This window comes from Schistocerca piceifrons, chromosome 3 (assembly GCF_021461385.2).
Source record: "Schistocerca piceifrons isolate TAMUIC-IGC-003096 chromosome 3, iqSchPice1.1, whole genome shotgun sequence".
Taxonomy (NCBI): domain Eukaryota; kingdom Metazoa; phylum Arthropoda; class Insecta; order Orthoptera; family Acrididae; genus Schistocerca; species Schistocerca piceifrons.
This window is the reverse complement of record NC_060140.1, coordinates 217,897,147-217,916,092: the sequence shown is the minus strand read 5'-3', so window position 1 is coordinate 217,916,092 and position 18,946 is coordinate 217,897,147. Positions and strand designations below refer to the sequence as shown.

Sequence of the window (18,946 nt, the reverse complement as noted above, 5' to 3'; positions counted from 1 at the left end):
CTGAACTTGTGTATTTCTGTAGGTAGGTTTTTGCATATATCTCTCAGCTCACTTACTGCATTCATCACATTTTTACTAACACATCCACTTTGGATTGCATCTCCTGAATTTGAGAATATACTTCACTAAGGCTCTGCAGCTCACCTGCAAATTGTTCCTGTTTACAATCTACGAATGTTATCTTTTTCGTTAACGTATTTATATTGCAGGACGTGTCAGTAATTATTTCTTGCTTTAGTTGTTTACTGACCCCTGTGAACTTACCGGATAATTCGTCAGATAATTCAGTGCATCTAGTTTTGCTCACCTCACTGAACTGTTGACTAATACTATTCTTGAAATCATTAAATGCCTGATTTTGCTTTGCAAACTGTTGTCCTATGTTTTCCTGATATCTTGTGAACTGCTGTGTGAACTGTTGTGTTATTAGTTGCAAGAGTTGTGTCAAATTGTGGGTGTCATTAGTATTTCCATTGCTTTTTCAAACTATTTCCTGCTCTTGCATTTGCAACATAGTGAGCAAATAATCAGAGGAAGTTTTGCTGTCACGCACTTCAGTTTCACTATTTGAAAAAATATTTTGTCATGCACTTCAGTTTCACTATTTGAAAAAATTTTTTGCGCTGAGAAATGAGAAATTGTCTCATCGAGCATCATAAAAGTGACATCATGATTAGTTATATCACCAGTGTCATCAATTTTTAATAGTGGGATGCCAACGTGATTGTTTTGGTAGCCATCGGCCAGTTCACAAGTTGGCCTGTTACTTTCAACTGTTTGCCAAGCTCGGATTTCCGCCATCTTGGCATATTGCATTTTGTGATGAGTGTTGAACAATGGCCATTTCCTTTGACTCCATTGTGACAGTGCTAACAGAATTATAAAAAGGAAAAAAAATTTGAACATGAAATTTTGTTTGTATCAGTACTTTTCAGTTAAAGCAGAGCTTGTATCAGTACTTTTCAGTTAAAGCAGATTTATATTCATATTCATTAATGAACCTTATTATTCTCTGATACAGTCTTGCAGAATCTGAATGAATTATTTTGCACTTTAATGTTGACTTTACACAAATTTTTGTCCTTCCTATAGAAATGCACTTTCCATAAATTATATTAATTGAAAGGTAAAGAGATTATTTACTGTGAGAGAGATGGCGCCAAGTGCGGCCCTATAAGCATACAACATAGCAGCTTCCTACCTTTACCATTGAAATCAGCATTACCAGTGCATCTCATTTGTAGGCAGTATTTAATTTTAATTTGCTCCTTCAGGTTGTTAATAGTTCCAGTCTCACGGACATGTAACAAATGCAGCAAAGGCCTCATTAGTTTCTTGACTGATGAAAAAAAAAAAAAGGTAAAATGAATCATTTATCTCAACAACTTTTTATCTCAACAATTGAAAGGTTTGTTCATATTGTGCTCGGCACTGTCCTTTGAACGGTCACCATTGAATAGTTGCTGAGGGGAGCAGGAGAATAGGGGGTGTGCATAAAATTTAATATATAATGTAAACTGAATATAAATTGCTGCTTAAATAATTGAACAGAGAAATTCTGAAAGTATAATTGAAAGAAATTGGAAAGAACTCATATCATGAGTGAACTTTAACTAGCATTAACACTTTCGCAGTGGCATCGGTGCAGGCGTGCACCTCTCCAGTGCGGCCCGGCAACGTGCGAGTGCGAGCTGGTAACACTCTGAAACGGCAGATACCACTCAGAGCCGATGCTCCTAAGCGCACTTGAGCTAAAGGCTGGCGTCAAGACCTTGTAAGATCTCTAGGATCATGTTCTGCACTGACTTAATGATGACACCTTAGATGCATTGCTTCAAATAAGCTTCGACTGTATTGTGGTCATGTTTTAAAGTCTGTTTGCTGTCTAACACCTATAGGGGTCACAGGCGTCATTCAAATGTTCGTGATTTGTTGATAATGTAACAAAAAATTCAATTCAAGCAAGCAACAAATTCACTGCATTCAGGAAAAATTTTGATTCTAAAACGCAGATACTAAAGAAGGAAAAAAAGGAAAAAGGAAACTGGTTCATTTGAAATTATATTTACTTCAAATGCGCATTTTTAAGATTGACTCTGATAGAGGTCGTCAATTTAGTAGCATGTTTGCTCCTCGTATGAGAGAATTAGCCGTCTACATTTATCATAGACACCCAAGGGACACCCTAATGTGTAGAAATTAGTAACCAAAACACACCCTACATGGGGGCTTCTCTCGTGTCCCCCATCACTTCAATTGCAGTGCTATTAAGACAAATTTGGCACAACAAATTCTTTCGCAAAAAACTCAAGTGAACGCTTTACAACGCAATAAGAAATAAGTTGGCTTAACACAAAAGAAAACCTCATTTTCTGAGTAATTATGAAAAAATGTTCTAACCTTTCACGTCATAAAAAGAATCCGTGCAATGTCAACAAAAAAAAAGTTGTCTTTGATAATCGGAATTTCCCCGATATTATCGCGTTTGTGCTACTTATGGGTAATTATACAGCAGTTCATGCAGTATCCAGGTTTCTATGGGCAGGTTGTACACTCATATGGTGTATCAGTGCGCTTGCCGTGCACTTCTTACACTGTTTCCTCATAACTTGCTTCTTCCCTGGAGTAGTTTCCCGCTTTTGCATGACGAGTGTTTGTTTGTGATGTTTCTTGCTCACATTTCATGGAACATCCATTGGTGGAGGGAAGCCCTTTATAATGTTCATTCTGTAATCATCCAACGTCATTTCATTTCCTGAGTATTTGTTGTACAGATATAAAGAATTGAAAACTAGCATGTAAATGACATGAAAGAATAGTTTTTTCAGCCAGCGGATAGTCTTTCATTCACATAAATAATACGATAAAATCTGATCTTGTTTATCAGTCCCAGACATACACGAATTGTACCAAATAATAGGCAAAGGTTTCATGACTATTTGCTGGCACGCATTCGTCACTTGCTCCATAACATTTAGATGTTCTGTAGAAACATAGGAAACCTCTAGTCGATCCTTCCATTTTCCAATCATAACTCCACTAGTATACTGTGCAAATGTCTCTCCTCTCCCAAGTCTTGCCAGTACAACGTCTTCAGGTGTGTTTCCTATTTAATTTCAGAGTATCTGTGGAAGTGTTTTTTGGTTCAACAGAGTTGTAGCTAAATGAAAACTGTTATAACTGTTCAAGTAAATTTGATGACCAACATGTAGCTTTTCTGCTGTCAAATGCAAACGACCTTTTCAGCGTGACCTTTTCCCCCATATCTCCACTACTTCCCGTGCACACAGTGCACTTATTTATGAAACTGTCTGGAATTTTGAGCATGTACATCTTAATGCCATATTTATTACGTTTGCTTTTTATGTGTTGTCTAAATGACAAGCTTTCCCTCCAAAGAATCATTGAGTCATCTATTGATAAATCTCTTCCCAGGTAATACACTTGAGACATTCTCGTGTTAAAATAATCCAATATAGGTTGTATCTCATATAAACGATCGTCTGGTTTCGGGTTCCCTGGAAGTGGATTTTTTACAAAATGCAGAGAGCGTAATATGATCAAATACCGGTCTCTGCTTATACTCATCGCTATTCCTCTACTCTCAAACAGTGGTTCTTTCTTCCAGTAGTCTTGTAATCGCGGATATTTAACGTTACCCATATGTAACGAAACACCCAGGGAAAACTAGTAATTCGCCTATACTTAGGGGTTTCCATTTATAGGTCCTAGATACCTCTTTTGTATTTTCGCTCAGCAATATGTTGGCTGTCTTATCATTCGTTTTGTCAACTACAAGTTGCAACAATTCATCTGTGACCAATAATCTGAAGAAATCCATAGAATTGCCAGCAGGATGAATTTGCAAAACTTCTTCCTTCATAAATGGGTGATACTGCATATTATGTGGTTCTTTATGCCAGGACTCACCTGGATTATCTCTGTGTGATGGGGTGGGCTCTTTTTCGTCAGCAATTTCCACACAATCATTGTGATCCGTATCATCAGATTTTGAACTGTTACGAAACAGATTCAAAACCTGTGCCTCCATGCTATCATCACTCTCCAATTCTTCTGCAGCCTCTAAATGCCAATCTCCATGGTATGCCTCGTCCTCACTACACAGAAAATCACTGTCGTCTAGTACACTAAGTAACTGTTCCTCTGTCAGTTTAACGCTCTTCCTGCTCCTTTTCACATTGGAAGGTCCCGGTGTCGGTTCAGTAGCCACCATTATGAACAATGTATGTTCAATAACTGACCACACAAAACAAAAGTTTACACGCTTTGATGATGCTAGCTTAGATGCTGCAACTAGACTGAGTAATCCGACAGCGAGCGCGGACGCTTATAAGTGTCAGCCACACTGGCTCATGGCTTGTTGTGATGCTTATAAGCGTCAGCCGCAGTGAAAGTGTTAATATCAGCAGACCTTCAATACATTCATAAATTTACATACATCCTATTCTTGTTACAGTTATTGTGCATAGAGATTGGTATGACAAAACTGGTTCCGGATCACCCCTCCTCTGCTCATGCAAATTCTTCTTGTTAGCTTCGATCCTCTTGATGCAGGATTCTCGGTGCTTTACAGAATAATGAACAGAATATGACCGGACGAATAAACTTTGCTATCCTGATAACTTTCTATAGCACTTTTTAATGTACAAATGGAATACACATTTTTTAACAATATTAACTCAGTGGAACTCATAATACATCTGCCCGCTGTCACATATTGAAACAAACTGGTGAATATATAAAAATTCATCATCTACATCTACATCTACATCTACATCTACATGATTACTCTGCAATTCACATTTAAGTGCTTGGCAGAGGGAACATCGAACCACAATCGTACTATCTCTCTACCATTCCACTCCCGACAGCGCGCGGGAATAACGAACACCTAAAGCTCAGTTGCAGGATGTGAAAGCTGTTTTCAGGTGCAACTACCCTCCCAACCTGGTACAGAAGTAAATAACCAGAGCCACTTCCTCATCCCCCCAAATCCAGAACCTCCCACAGAAGAATCCCAAAAGTGCCCCACTTGTGACAGGATACTTTCCGGTACTGGATCAGACTCTGAATGTGGGTCTCCAGCAGGGATACGACTTCCTCAAATCCTGCCCTGAAATTAGATCCATCCTTCACGAAATCCTCCCCATTCCACCAAGAGTGTCTTTTCGCCGTCCACCTAATCTTCGTAACCTCTTGGTACATCCCTATAAAATCCTCAAACCACCTTCCCTATCCTCTGGCTCCTACCCTTGTAACTGCCCCCAGTGTAAAACCTGTCCCATGCACCCTCCCACCACCACCTACTCCAGTCCTGTAACCCGGAAGGTGTACACGATCAAAGGCAGAGCCATGTGTGACAGCACCCACGTGATTTACCAACTGACCTGCCTACACTGTGAAGCTTTCTATGTGGGCATTCCCACAGCAACAAACTGTCCATTCGCATGAGCGGACACAGGCAGACAGTGTTTGTTGATAATGAGGATCACCTGTGGCTAAACATGCCTCGGTGCACGGCCAGCACATCTTGGCACAGTGTTACACTGTCAGGGTTATCTGGATACTTCCCACTGACGCCAACCTATCAGAACTCCAGAGATGGGAACTTGCCCTTCAATATAGCCTCTCTTCCCGTTACCCACCAGGCCTCAGCCTCCGCTAATTTCAAGTTGCTGCCGCTCATACCTCACCTGTCATTCAATAACATTTTTCCCTCTGTACTTCTGCCTCGACTGACATCTCTACCCAAACTCTTTGCCTTTACATATGTCTGCTTGTGTCTGTATATGTGCAGATGGATATATGTGTGTGTGTGTGTGAGAGAGAGTGTATACCTGTCCCTTTTTCCCCCCAAGGTAAGTCTTTCTGCACCCGGGATTGGAATGACTATTTACCCTCTCCCTTAAAACCCACATCCTTTCGTCTTTCCCTCTCCTTCCTGCTTTCCTGATGAAGTGACCTTGGGTTGCGAAAGCTCGAAATTTGTGTTTGTGTTTGTTATTGTTTCCATCAACGTACCAACGCTTTCGTTTGGTAAGTTACATCATCTTTGTTTTTAGATATATTTTTCCCATGTGGAATGTTTCCCTCTGTTATATAAAGAAAAAAACGAGGGGGAAAAACGAATAATAATACTAATAATATGATACATTACAATGTGTATCTCTGCCTGCATGTCATCAATTGTCTCGTGAACGACACCAATCATTCCTATCTTGTATTGTAACTGTTGATGAGAGATGGTGTCTTCATGCTAACATAAGGAAAAGAGAGCAAAGGTTGAGCCCAAACAAAGGGTCACCTCTCTGAACAAAGCCTTGGGCATATCCACAAAAGATAATGATGTGTATCTACTGGAATAGTTAGGGTATGGTGTGTTGTGAATTGCTTCCCCAAGGTGTGACCATCACTTCTGAATTTACTGTAAATAACTGAGATTTTTTGCAGGCACAATCAAAGAACAACGACTTGGAAGACTGCATGAAGTTATGCTACATCACGATAACGTCCCTCCATGTTCTGCTAGACTAATAAAAAACATTATACAGGAGATGGGATGGGAAGTCATTCCACATCCATCTCATTCACCTGATTATGGGTCCGCAGATTTTCGCCTTTTCCACTCTCTATTAAAAATCTTTCAAAGAACTTACTTTCTGAATGAAAGTGCACTATGAATATGACTCAGTGAGCTCTTTGCCTCAAAACCATGTGATTTCTAGAGTCGCAAAATTGAAAAATCACCCCAGCATTGGCAGACTATTGTAATTAGTTAAGGAGAATATATTATTGATGACTAAAAAAATGGCTCAAATGGCTCTGAGATCTATGGGACTTAACAGCGGAGGTCATCAGTCCCCTAGAACTTAGAACTACTATTGACGTTGATGATATGGGCGTGTAATTAAGTGGCTTACTCCTACTACCTTTCTTGAATATTGGTGTGACCTGTGCAACTTTCTGGTCTTTGGGTATGGATCTTTCATCAAGCGAATGGTTGTATATGATTGTTAAGTATGGAGCTAATACATCAGCATACTCCAAAAGAAACCTAACTGGTATACAAGCAGGACCAGAAGACTTGCTTTTATTAAGTGATTTAAGTTGCTTCACTACTCTGAGGATATTTACTTCTAAGTTCCATATGTTGGCAGCTGTCCTCGATTCAAATTCTGGAATATTTACTTCGTCGTCTTTTGTGAAGTCATTTCGAAAGGCTATGTTTAATAACTCTGCTTTGGCAGCACTGTCTTTGGTAGTATCTCCATTGCTATTGTACAGAGAAGGCATTGATTGTTTCTTGCTGCTAACATACTTCACATTTGACCAGAATCTCTTTGGATTTTCTGCCAGTTTTTGAGACAAAGTTTCATTGTGGAAACTGTTATAAGTATCTTGCATTGAAGTCCATGCTGAATTTCGAGCTTCTGTTAAAGATTGCCAATCTTGGGGAGTTTGCGTCTGTTTAAATTTGGCATATTTGTTTCATTGTTTCTACAACAGTATTCTAACCCGTTTTTTGTACCAAGGAGGATCAGTTGCATTATTTGTTAATTTATTTGGAATAAATGCCTCAATTACTGCCGATACTATTTCTTTGAATTCAAGCCACATCTGGTCTACACTTATTTATTAATTTGTAATGAATGGAGATTGTCTCTCAGGAAAGCTCCAAGTGAATTTTTATTTGCTTTTTTGAATAGGTATATTTTTCATTTATTTTTGGAGGATTTGGGGATTACAATATTCAATCTCGCTATGACACTCCTGTGCTCACTAATCCCTGTATAGGTTTTGATGCTCGTTATTAACTCAGGATTATTTGTTGCTAAGAGGTCAAGTGCGTTTTCACAACCATTTAATATTTGCATGGGCTCATGAACTAACTGTTTCAGATGATATTTTATGCGTACCTCCAGAATTAAACATATATTTTTGCCAACATATCAAGGGTAAATTAAAGTTACCACCAACTATAATCGTATGAGTCGGGTACATGTTTGAAATCAAACTCAAGTTTTCTTTGAACCTTTCAGCAACTCATCTGAATTGGGAGGTCATTGGAGTTGTAGTCCTAAGTTCAAATGGTTCACCCATTAAGATAGATGAACCTTACAAAGCACTTCACTTGCAATAGTTTCCCCTAGCTGTAATGCTGTCCCTCTAGGTTTGACAACACAGTGCGTAAGGCCAGTTTTTGCATCTAACCCTAGGATCATACAGTAACCTTCACTTACATGAGGCACAGCTACTACACGTCGCTTAAAATTGTTTACCCCAACAGAACCCAAAGATGCCGCTGTTACTGCTGAAATGTTACTGTATCTCATTGCCCTATCAGAACCCCTCGGAGAGCATTAAATATAAACACCAGTCCTAATTGCCTGATTCTAAAATGACCTGTTCCCAAATTACATACAAAAATAACCACTATTTCAGTATACATATAATTCAAAACTGATGCTTTGCTGATTAACTTTGTTCTTATGTGAAAAACGCAATATAAATGTGAAATTAATACTGTATCTAATCGAAAGAAATGTAGCACATTGTCAGGATGTACCAGTAAACCTATCCTTATAAAATTACTACAGCAAATTAAATAGAACATATAAATAAAGCATGTTAATTGAATCTCCGATATATGTTAGCACTAAAATTCAGGCACAAGTTGATTTGTTATAAACAAATCTAGAAATGTAATTGTTATCTGTAACATAATTAGTCAGAAAATGTTATATTAACTCGTAACTAAGTTGAAAATAGGTTCACCTTGTTCAGCACTGAGATTGTAAATTTTTAGCAATGTGTATCTCATATTCGGTTTAACTTTTAATTGTGATTTTACATAAAATTGTAATTTTCATTGAAGGTAATTGTTAACAAAAGTATAAATAGAGGTCACGCAGGTGCTTTGGGGCACTCGTTTTTTGGATAGGGTTGCAAGCAAATGTATTGTAGGCTCACTCGTTTGTTGATTGGTGTGAACTCTGTGTCGATTGATGTCAACTTTGGGTACATGTGATGTAACCGGTACAGTTCACCAGGCTCAGACACCAGAGTCCTGGAAATATATTGGTGATAAAACTGCACTGTACTTTGGAATTTATTTGGGAGTCTTCCGCAATCCTTTTCATAGGCTGCACAGCAACGAGACGAATCCAGAAATTTTACAACACCCCAAGAACTAAACAACTCTCACTGTTGGTAGAATTGACGTGAAAACAACAGCACATCAACTCGGCATTTCACTCAAAAGTCAAAACATTTGCAACGCGGAGGTGGGAAAATACAAACATCTCACTGCCTCCATGCAAATTATCATGTAGTCGGTTCAATTGCCTCTAACCTACAAGCTCCACACTTGTCAGTGACACATGTTCCCTATATCCAACATCTCACAATTCCCACTATATGACATTCTGCCTCTGCATCTGTACTTGTAGCATCAAAATTTCCTGAGAAAACTGTTTGACAGATTAGTGGTTCTCTTTCATGTTTAACACTTGTATGTTTCTCCTTGCGACCAGTACTTTTAGTACTGGTACTATTGCTATGTCAGTTTCATCAAACTCATAGCCAACCTGACAGCAAAGTGCAAGTTGTTGAGGTTACCTTAATCCTTCCAGACATATCAGCTGACGGGCCCGTCAAAAAAGTTTCTGATGCCTTATATTTGGTTTCCTGGAATACATTGATATTTGCCTCATCATTCTCCCCCATCTTGTATGTTTGCACATTAATATTACATATTCTGTCCCCAAAATTTTATACCGACTCACTATGCTTCTTCATTAAAACACTCAAATGCTCACGGAAAAATCTCACGCTGTTCTGTTTCTTACATCTTTCCAGGAAGCCTTGTTTCAACTCATTGAACATCTGCCCATTTCTTAGTGCCTGTACATACCTGACACAGATTTTTGATTCACCATCAACCATAACACTGCTGTTTGCAGTAACTGATCCTGTGACTATCCTCCAGTCTTAACTGCTAATTACAGTCCATCCGAGAAAGACCTCTACCTACTGGTGAGTCATGCTGATGGAGCCATGATGAATGACAATGGATTCTTTTTAGTAATGAGTTCTAGTTTTATGTTGTTAGCGACAACTAATGTGCCATGCGTGATGGCAACAAGAGAGTGCCAAGACAAACATTTTAATATTGGATGTCATAAGCAAAAGCAAGGAGTGGGGAGAGGAGAGTATTCTGGTGCCATGCTTTGTGTCCAGTTTCACAGGATGCACATTCACCATAGGTTTTTTAATCGTACTTTTACATCCCAATTTATTAGGTACTGCAAACCAGACCTCTTTCATTTCTGTTCTGCACCAACAGGAAATGCTTATTCACATTGCAGCTACTTCCATATTTTACCTTGCAGTACTACACAGTGTACCATACTGTGCCATCATGACATGCACTCCTGATCAAAACTGTATGGGACATCATTGAGCCTGCTGTTAGTGCCCAACCTACCTGCAAAGCAGAAGGAACTGTGCATAAAAATCTTAGCTGCTTAGGATGTATTGCAGAACACCATTTGGAACCTTAGCAATTCCACTATGTAACTTTTGCCAGTAAACTGTACTTTTAAGTTGCATTTACAGGATGAGGAACAAATTCAGTGTGGGGGGGAAAAAATCATTTTTAATTTTCAGCTCCATCTGTTGGATGTATCTTCAACTACATTTTGGAAGAAATTATAACATTTGAAAGGCGTTCAAAAATCTTCCAAAAAGTGTAGCTGTGGAAGTTTTGCATCCAGTAACTGTTTAACTGACTTTCCCGTAGTTCAGCAGAACCAGTATTGCAGCTTTAAAAATTTGGAGGAAATATTGTTTTAAAGCTAGAGACTTCAAGCTTTCTTTAAACCAATTAATATTCCCACACTTGTCTCGTCGCGAGAGTTGCACAACACATCTGATACATATTGTGTCTGTAAATACAAAAATCTAATGCTGTAGTCAATTATGTTTCTCATTGCCGTTGGATGCTACAATATTGCTACACTACTTTCACTAAGTTTAGTTCTCCTTTTTCATAGCTAAAGTGAAAATTTTACTAAACCTGTATTTTCCCAGAATAGTGTATCATTATTTCACAGATTATGCTTATTTCATTTTAGATTCATTGTTTTGGCTATCCCTAAGAGTTCTTAAAACAAATAATATGCTCACAAATGGTTTTCTGTGGGTCTGGGTGATTTTTATCTCTCCAGTAATCACCTAACCTCTGTTTCAGCAGTTTTCTATATTTGACCAGTGCTAGTGTGCCCTAATCCTAGCATTAGGAGCCCGCCTTTTGTTTGTTTAGTTCTAATTTCATCCATAATTAAGTATTCTGGAGCTACTTTTATGATCCTTCATTGACATAGAGACTTCAGTTTTACTGCTTCCTTTATTAAAGAGATATATATCAACTACGAGCATTAATACCTTTTGTAAACAGATCTGACCTAGATGTTAAGACCTGTTCTATGCATCCTCCCACCACCTACTCCACTCTGTTCACAAGCCAGCACCGAGCGAGATGGCGCAGTGGTTAGGCACTGGACTCGCATTCGGGAGGACGACGGTTCAATCCCGCGTCCGGCCATCCTGATTTAGGTTTTCCGTGATTTCCCTAAATCGCTCCAGGCAAATGCCGGGATGGTTCCTTTCAAAGGGCACGGCCGACTTCCTTCCCCGTCCTTCCCTAATCCGATGAGACCGATGACCTCGCTGTCTGGTCTCCTTCCCCCAAAAACCACCACCACCACAAGCCAGCAACTATAGGACGGCCACGATGATTGGGTTTGTGGATCTTAGGAAGAAGGTAAAAGGTGGGGGTGCATGGTTCGGGTGGGGTGAAAAGTTCTATGGATTGAGGTGTTAGTAGTCCTTGTTAGGGAACTCAGGTTTTAAGGAGGGAATGCAGGTCAGTTTGAATCACAGGGATGGGATCTTAATGGTAGACGCTGTATGTAAAAGTGTCAGACAGCAGTTGTAGACCTTCATTAACATACTCCTTTTGGTCAAATGTCACAGTAGTAGATCCTTTGCCTGCTGGGAGGATAATGATGGAGTCATCAGCTTTTAGGGAATGTAGAGCCTGGAGTTCTGCAGTCCCATTTATCTATCTTTTATCCATCCTCTGCTTATCTTTTTTTGCCACTCCTGGGATTTCTAACACTCCAAACTATGCTCTCTTGCCATAATGAATCTCATCACATATCACATCCATTCTTTTTGAAAACATGCTTTTGCACTATCAAAACTAAGGTCCCACATTGTGTTTCTTGAAACCCGCTTGTCTCTTGGAGTTACTCCAAAAGGCCTAACATTGAAAATACCTGTTCCTTGATGTAATCTTACTCTACACCAAGTTCTTTTTCAGCAATCTCTTGCTCTTACCTGGCCAATCTGTGACCTACATCACTCATCAACCAATTTCCACTTCACCAGACTTCTCTCCTTCTACAAAATCCTGCAGCTAGCTGCACCTCATGTTACCTTCAATGGTATTATACACCAAGCCAACTTCAAACTGCAACAACATGCCAGACTTTACCTCAAAAAGCTATCCTGACCTTCTACTAAACTACCTGAACAGTAGTGTTTCCTTTCCTGTCCCTCTGCAGCTCCCTAAATACCCACACCATCAACCTCTCCTACAAACTGAGCTTGGCCAACTTCCTTAACATTCCACAGCCTTCACCACTACTTTCCAGATCAAGAAACCAAGAATAACTCATAATCACAAAACCAGTAACAACAGTACAGCATCTTCAGCCTCTCGTCTAAAGTACTCTCCCCTCCTGAATTATCTTTATTATCCAAAAGTCTCACTTTCAGACCTAAACCTGCATTTGATCATGCTGCTTTGGTGATGGACCTACTTTCCTTCACACATAATGGCAACTGGAAATATCACTTTGCAATCCAATCCCAAAACCTTCCAAACGGCAAACCTGACATTGAACCACCCTGCCTTGAACAGTTCTGATCACGATTCCAACTTGATCTACCACCACTACCTCAAAAACATCCCTTACAAGCCTTCCAAGAATTCCTCACACCCACCATTGCTCCACAACCCTTCGTCAGGTCCCTACAACATGACTCTGGTGTATCCTCTCCATAACTCCAGGGTTTATGTTCCCTTATTATTTTAATCTGGCACATTAAGTTAAGTAAATTAATATTAAAATTTCTACAAACTAACGTTAGGTTGTTTCTGTTTGTTAGGTGGCGTAGTATGACCGACAGTTTCCTAACAATATTTGAAAGCATCCCAGTAAGGGTTTATTTATGAGCTGTAATAATTATAAATGACTTTTCCTGTAGCAGCAATTCAAAAGTACAGACTTCCTATTGTTGATCTAAACAGAAAATACTGCTTTCACTTGATTTAAATTTGATTTTAATTTTTTCATACATTTTTCCATATTTTCCCTACAGAAACGGACTGTTAATACATAATCCTTAATGTTTAACATAAGGATCCTTGTATTTATGTGGTTCTCAAACAGACATAATACATCAACTTCCATTTGATATTCTTGATCATGTAAACAGATTAGAGTGTCTTTAACTTTGCTTTTTAGTTCTCTAACATTCTAGTGGATAATGTTAAGCTCATCTTTTGTGTGTGATGCTTCATTTATGTGGATTTCTTTGAAAGCAGTGTGTCTGAATGAGGTATTTAGCCTAAAAATGGCTTATCTCTCATTCCTGCAATTCTCAGAATTTCTGTTGCAGTACTCCCTCCCCCTCCTTTACATTTTTAGCTATCAGTTCAACTGATCTATCTTGGCTCTCTTGTTAAGATAGAGGCAATGTACTGTGTAGCCCCACATCCCAATAACAGCAGCTGGCACAGCACCAATATTAGTACCAGTCAGCGTCAACAGCAACCTAGTTGATTCCTGGTAAACTCACCTCATGGCTTTACCCATCTAGGGTTGATGTATGGGACCAGAAGCTGTTCCTTGTTCATCTAGCATTCGTGTAAGGAACTAGAGGCTGTTCAGAAGAAACTGACAGTAGATAATGGCACAACACTTTAAAAAAAAAAGTTTTATAGAGGAACAGAAATGGATATGAGGTAGTAATAAAAAAATAAAGAAAATGGAGGAGAAATATGAAACAACAAATTAGAAATAAAACTGAAAGCTGGAAATAAAAGTAAGATTCAAGAATTAATCAGGAAGGTGGCAGAGCAGAAAAGGCTTTCAGTATGATGACCAAAGAATATTAGGGAATTGCTGGCCATAATTAAATTAAGGTACCATGTAAAAGCAAGAAGAGGTGTATTAACAGTAATATTACTGTAATTAATTCTGTGGCCAGATCTCCCTGGTAAAATTAAGGCAGTTTTCAGTGATCCTACTGAACACTGTCAAATGAGATTATACAAACTGAGAAATTGCATTACTGCCATGGTTTTTATCTGGTTGTGTGTTTATTTGTGTACTGTATAATTAGTATAGTGTTTGTGCTCGCTTGGGGTTTAGTATTTGCTTATGCCTGTGTGCATATCTGCATTTGAGATTTCTACCTGAGTAGGAGTAATAACTGAAATTGCAGTTTCAATAAATAAAAAATGTAATAATTTTTACAGCCATTAATGGAAATGACCACATGTAATAATTACACACACACACACACACACACACACACACACACACACACACACACACATTGCAGAAAGGACAAAGTTTAAAGTCAGATGGGCACATGATTTAGGCATTGTAAACACTTGGTTTAGGAATGATGAAGCAAGGTTGTATGCAGACAAGTGGCATGGACACACCAGAATGTTTCAAATAGATTATATAATGGGTAAGGTGGAAATTTCGAAACCAGGTTTTGAACTGTTAAACTTTTCCAGGAGTATATGTGCACTCATCTATAATTCATTAATTGATACGGCTGAAAAAGCTGCAAGAAGGTGAAATTTAAGGAGATTGCACCTGTATAAGGTAAAACAACCAGAGATTGCTGAGAGTTTCGAAGGGAGCATAAAGCCATGACTAACTGAAATAGGCAGTTTTCTCTGTTGTCAGTCCAGTCACAAAACATGTGTGTGTGAAGAATGATTGTTAGTATGCCTTCATGTGAGCTCAAATCTCTGGTTCTACCTTCATGGTCTTTTGTAAGATGGTGCTGGAGGAACCTCTATTTTAGCTGACTCTTTGAGGACTGTATGCTATCTCAGTTTTAACAGTAAACCACACCGTGATGCACAGCAGCTTCTTGGGCCTCTGCTACTGGAGTTGTATGATCATCCCTGTGACTGTTTCATACTCACTAGACAAACCTGTGATAAATGATCTGCTCTTATTTGAATTTTCTCTATCAATCCTATCTGGTTAAGATCCCAGACTGATGAGCAAGTCTCAAATAATGGCCAAATGAGGGTTTTGTATACTAACTCCTTTGTGGGTGGACTATACTTTATGAGGATTCTATCAATGAATTGTAGTCTGACACCTTCATTTTCTAAGATTAATTTCATATGTTTATTTCACTTTGAATCGCATTGTAGCGTATTCCCAGATATTTAGTATATGTGACTCCTTTTGTTGATTGTTAGGCACTCATGTAACCATGCAATAATGAGAACTACCATCTGTTTTTCAGCTCTGTGTTATAATTGTTTATGTTAAAGGTCAGTTGCCAATTTCTGCACTAGGTGCTGATCCGTTGTAGGTCTTCCTGCATCTTGCTACAATTTTCTAGCAATGCGACTTCTCTAAATAAAACAGCATCAACCATGAACAGCCTCATAGAGCTTTCAATGTTATCCATTAGGTCATTCATATGTTTTCTGGACAGTAATAGTCCTATAACTCTCCCTTGCATACACACAAAATTACTATTACATGTGGAAATTTCTTTTCTCTTTTAAGAATGACATTCTGTGTAGTATTTGCTCTCTTCTGCTCTGTTACAAACCTGGTATGGTATCTTGTATACATATATGTTGTTCAGTAGGCAGTGGTGTGGAAGTACATTTCACATCCTCCAGAAATCGAGGAACACAGCATCTTTAGTATCCCATTGGGGTAGTGCACAATACAAGAAGAGAAACGTGCCTAGGTATCAACAAAAAGTAGAACTAAGGGAGTGTATGTTCGAGTGTCTGTGTGGTTGTGTGTATGGGTGTGTGTAGCTGTTTTCTGTTATATGTTTCTGTGCTCCATGCATCAATCTGATGTACGTTAGTGGTTTCCTTTCCCTTATTTTATGTATTGTTCCATCCAGGAATTTACATTATAGTTTGATGATGCCTAGTTTTGAAATTGATTTGTTAAGTAATTTGTAGTTGTATATTACCCAAGCTGGTTGTAGAGTTCTGAGCAATCTTGTGTGTTGCCATTTCTTTAATTTCTTTTTTAATTCAGGTTTAAATAAATAAATAAATCATGTCTCTTCTTCCATCAGTATGTTTGTTAAGAACTCTTCATCGCCCATTTTAAAATGGCACAACAGATTGGAAGTGTTGTTTCCCTTGTTCTTTATTCTAGTTGATTAACATTTAGAATATAATGTACACAAGCTTTTAAGAAATTTTTTATCAATAATTGTAATAACACTGATTTCAGCAATGATAAGATTGTGGCTTATTTTGGCAACTGTTACAGATTAGTGCAAATGATGTTATTAATGCATTGGTTGAGTCACAGGCTATCAATTTCGATAACCAATGTTGTCTGGACTTTAGCTTCCACATAGTGGCATGTGAAGCCTCAAAATGTGCTGGCATACACTATGGCATCTTCCAAAACATTTCTCAATCTATTATGAATGAAAATCAGCCTTTAATCTTGAAGATTCAGGAATTACTTAATTGCCAGTTTTCTAAAATGCACACTAATGTCAGACTTTTTTAACCTATGTATTGCCACCTGTTGATGGAACAAGTCTTGAGTAGATGAGGATAATAAAGAATAGCAATATGTGTACACTATGAGTAAAAAATATGATTACAGCAGGGGGCAGGGAGAGAATGTTGGCCTTGGGATTTTGGGTCGGGGGGGACTTATGAAGAAATGAAGTAAAGTTAAGTATAGGATCAGGAGACTAGAAAGCAGTCTGGGAGTAGAGTGGAGAAGGGGAAGCTGTTTCTACTGAATGCACTTACTTCATGTGAATTTCATTGCAGGTAGATAACGCAAAAAGAGATGAAAAGCTGAAGACTTCGGATATCACAAAAACTGCACAGAGATCTCAGCCAGCATCTAGTAAGAAAACCCCAACATGGGAAAGAACAAAAATACCTGAAAAGTTTGGTGGACCAGATGCAATGGCGGTAAGTTAAATTTTTGTGCTGTAGACATAAAACATAATGAAACAAAAATTTTATTACTTCCTTATTGCTGCCTCACAGTTTACTTTATAGGCATTATCTGTTACGTCAGAAAGTATGCACTACAGTGGGGGTAAGAGAATCCAGAGCCTAAACAGATCAGCAACGTAGTTAAGAACCTGTCCTCCAAAATCCATCCCTTCCTTGTTCCCACTCCTGTTTTACATATGCCTCCTATCCCCCCATTTCCCCATGCACCAGCATTGCCCTTTCCCCTTCTCTCCTATTTCATTTTCCCATCAAGCACATCCTCCATAGGTTGCACCCAACAGTCCACTATTCAGCCATATCACATCCCTGCAAACTCTCATAGGCAACACTACAGCACCTTCTCCCAACCTTATCCAGCTTTCTCTCCCCATCCTCACCCCACATCTCTTCTGTACCTCTGTTATCCATCCCAGCTGAGATTGCTGCTCACCGCCTTTGGGTCTCAGCACCTCATCAGATGGCTTGGTCTGCTGTTAAACATGCCTGTCCACCACTGTCTCTATGTGGTGAGTAGCAGTATATCCCAATTCATTCTTCTAATCAGTAAAATGTGTTTGCTAAAAGACACTTTGCATCTTTTCTTTAAAAAAGTTGACAGGCGCACCTGGATTAGAATATGAGAATTTGTTATACACTTTGATTGTTATGTACAAGGCATGTTTTTTAAACAAGTACCATTCTGAAATGAAAGTAAAACAAGTAGACGTTTCATAGTCATTTCATTTTTACATGAAAGTCTGTAATTTAGTCTACTTTTCCACATATTTCTCACCAGTATTAAGGCACTTATAGTATCATACAATAAGCTTTTGAATACCGTCCTTGTAAAAACCTGCTGCCTGATTAGACAACAACTGTAACATGGTCATTTTGACATCTTCATCATGTTTGTAGTGACATAATCATCATTTTTGTAGTGCTGACCACGCAGATGCTTCTTCAAATGTAGGAACACAGTAGGTGCTAGATTGGGGTTGTACGGAGGGTGACCACATTATTCCCAGGCAAATGATTTGATCAGCTCTTGAGTTTCATGTGTGGACAGGCATTGTCATGGAGCAAAATGGTCCCCTTACTCAGCACACCACACCCTTTGTTTTGGATTTCACAGCAGAGTTTTTTTTAACATCTCACAATAACTCGTAGAATTTATGGTGTCACCATGGGATGAGGGCTAGGCATGGAACACCTCTTTGTTGCCCAAAAAACAGTGCACATGATTTTCCATGCTGAAATTGTTTGCTTGAACTCCACTCTTATGTTGAATGCCGCCATGCCATGGATTGCTGCTTTGGTTCAGGTGTAATTTAAACCAGTCATGTTTCATCACCTGTGACAGTTTGGCTTAGAAACTCATCACCTCCTCTCTGTACTACTCTAGGTAAGTCAAAGAACTGGCTAAACATTTGCTTTTGTGCACCTCAGTCAGCATTTTCATTACCCATTGTGAGCATAACATTTCATAATTTAAACATTATGTAACAATTGCATAAAGCACATTTCTTGACACTGAGAAAACTCATCACATAATGTCAAAATCATAAAGCACCTGTTCTCTCCCGCTTTTTTGTC

The 18,946-nt window shown here is 38.7% G+C and overlaps 1 protein-coding gene across 1 annotated transcript in view; it reads left to right on the top strand.

The window, feature by feature from the left end:
- LOC124788525 overlaps positions 1–18,946 on the top strand; it is a 72,585-nt gene that overhangs the window by 49,875 nt on the left and 3,764 nt on the right. The window contains exon 4 of the mRNA XM_047255795.1: positions 17,180–17,326. Within this exon, the coding sequence (XP_047111751.1) occupies positions 17,180–17,326 (147 nt within the window). The remainder of the gene's footprint in view (positions 1–17,179; positions 17,327–18,946) is intronic.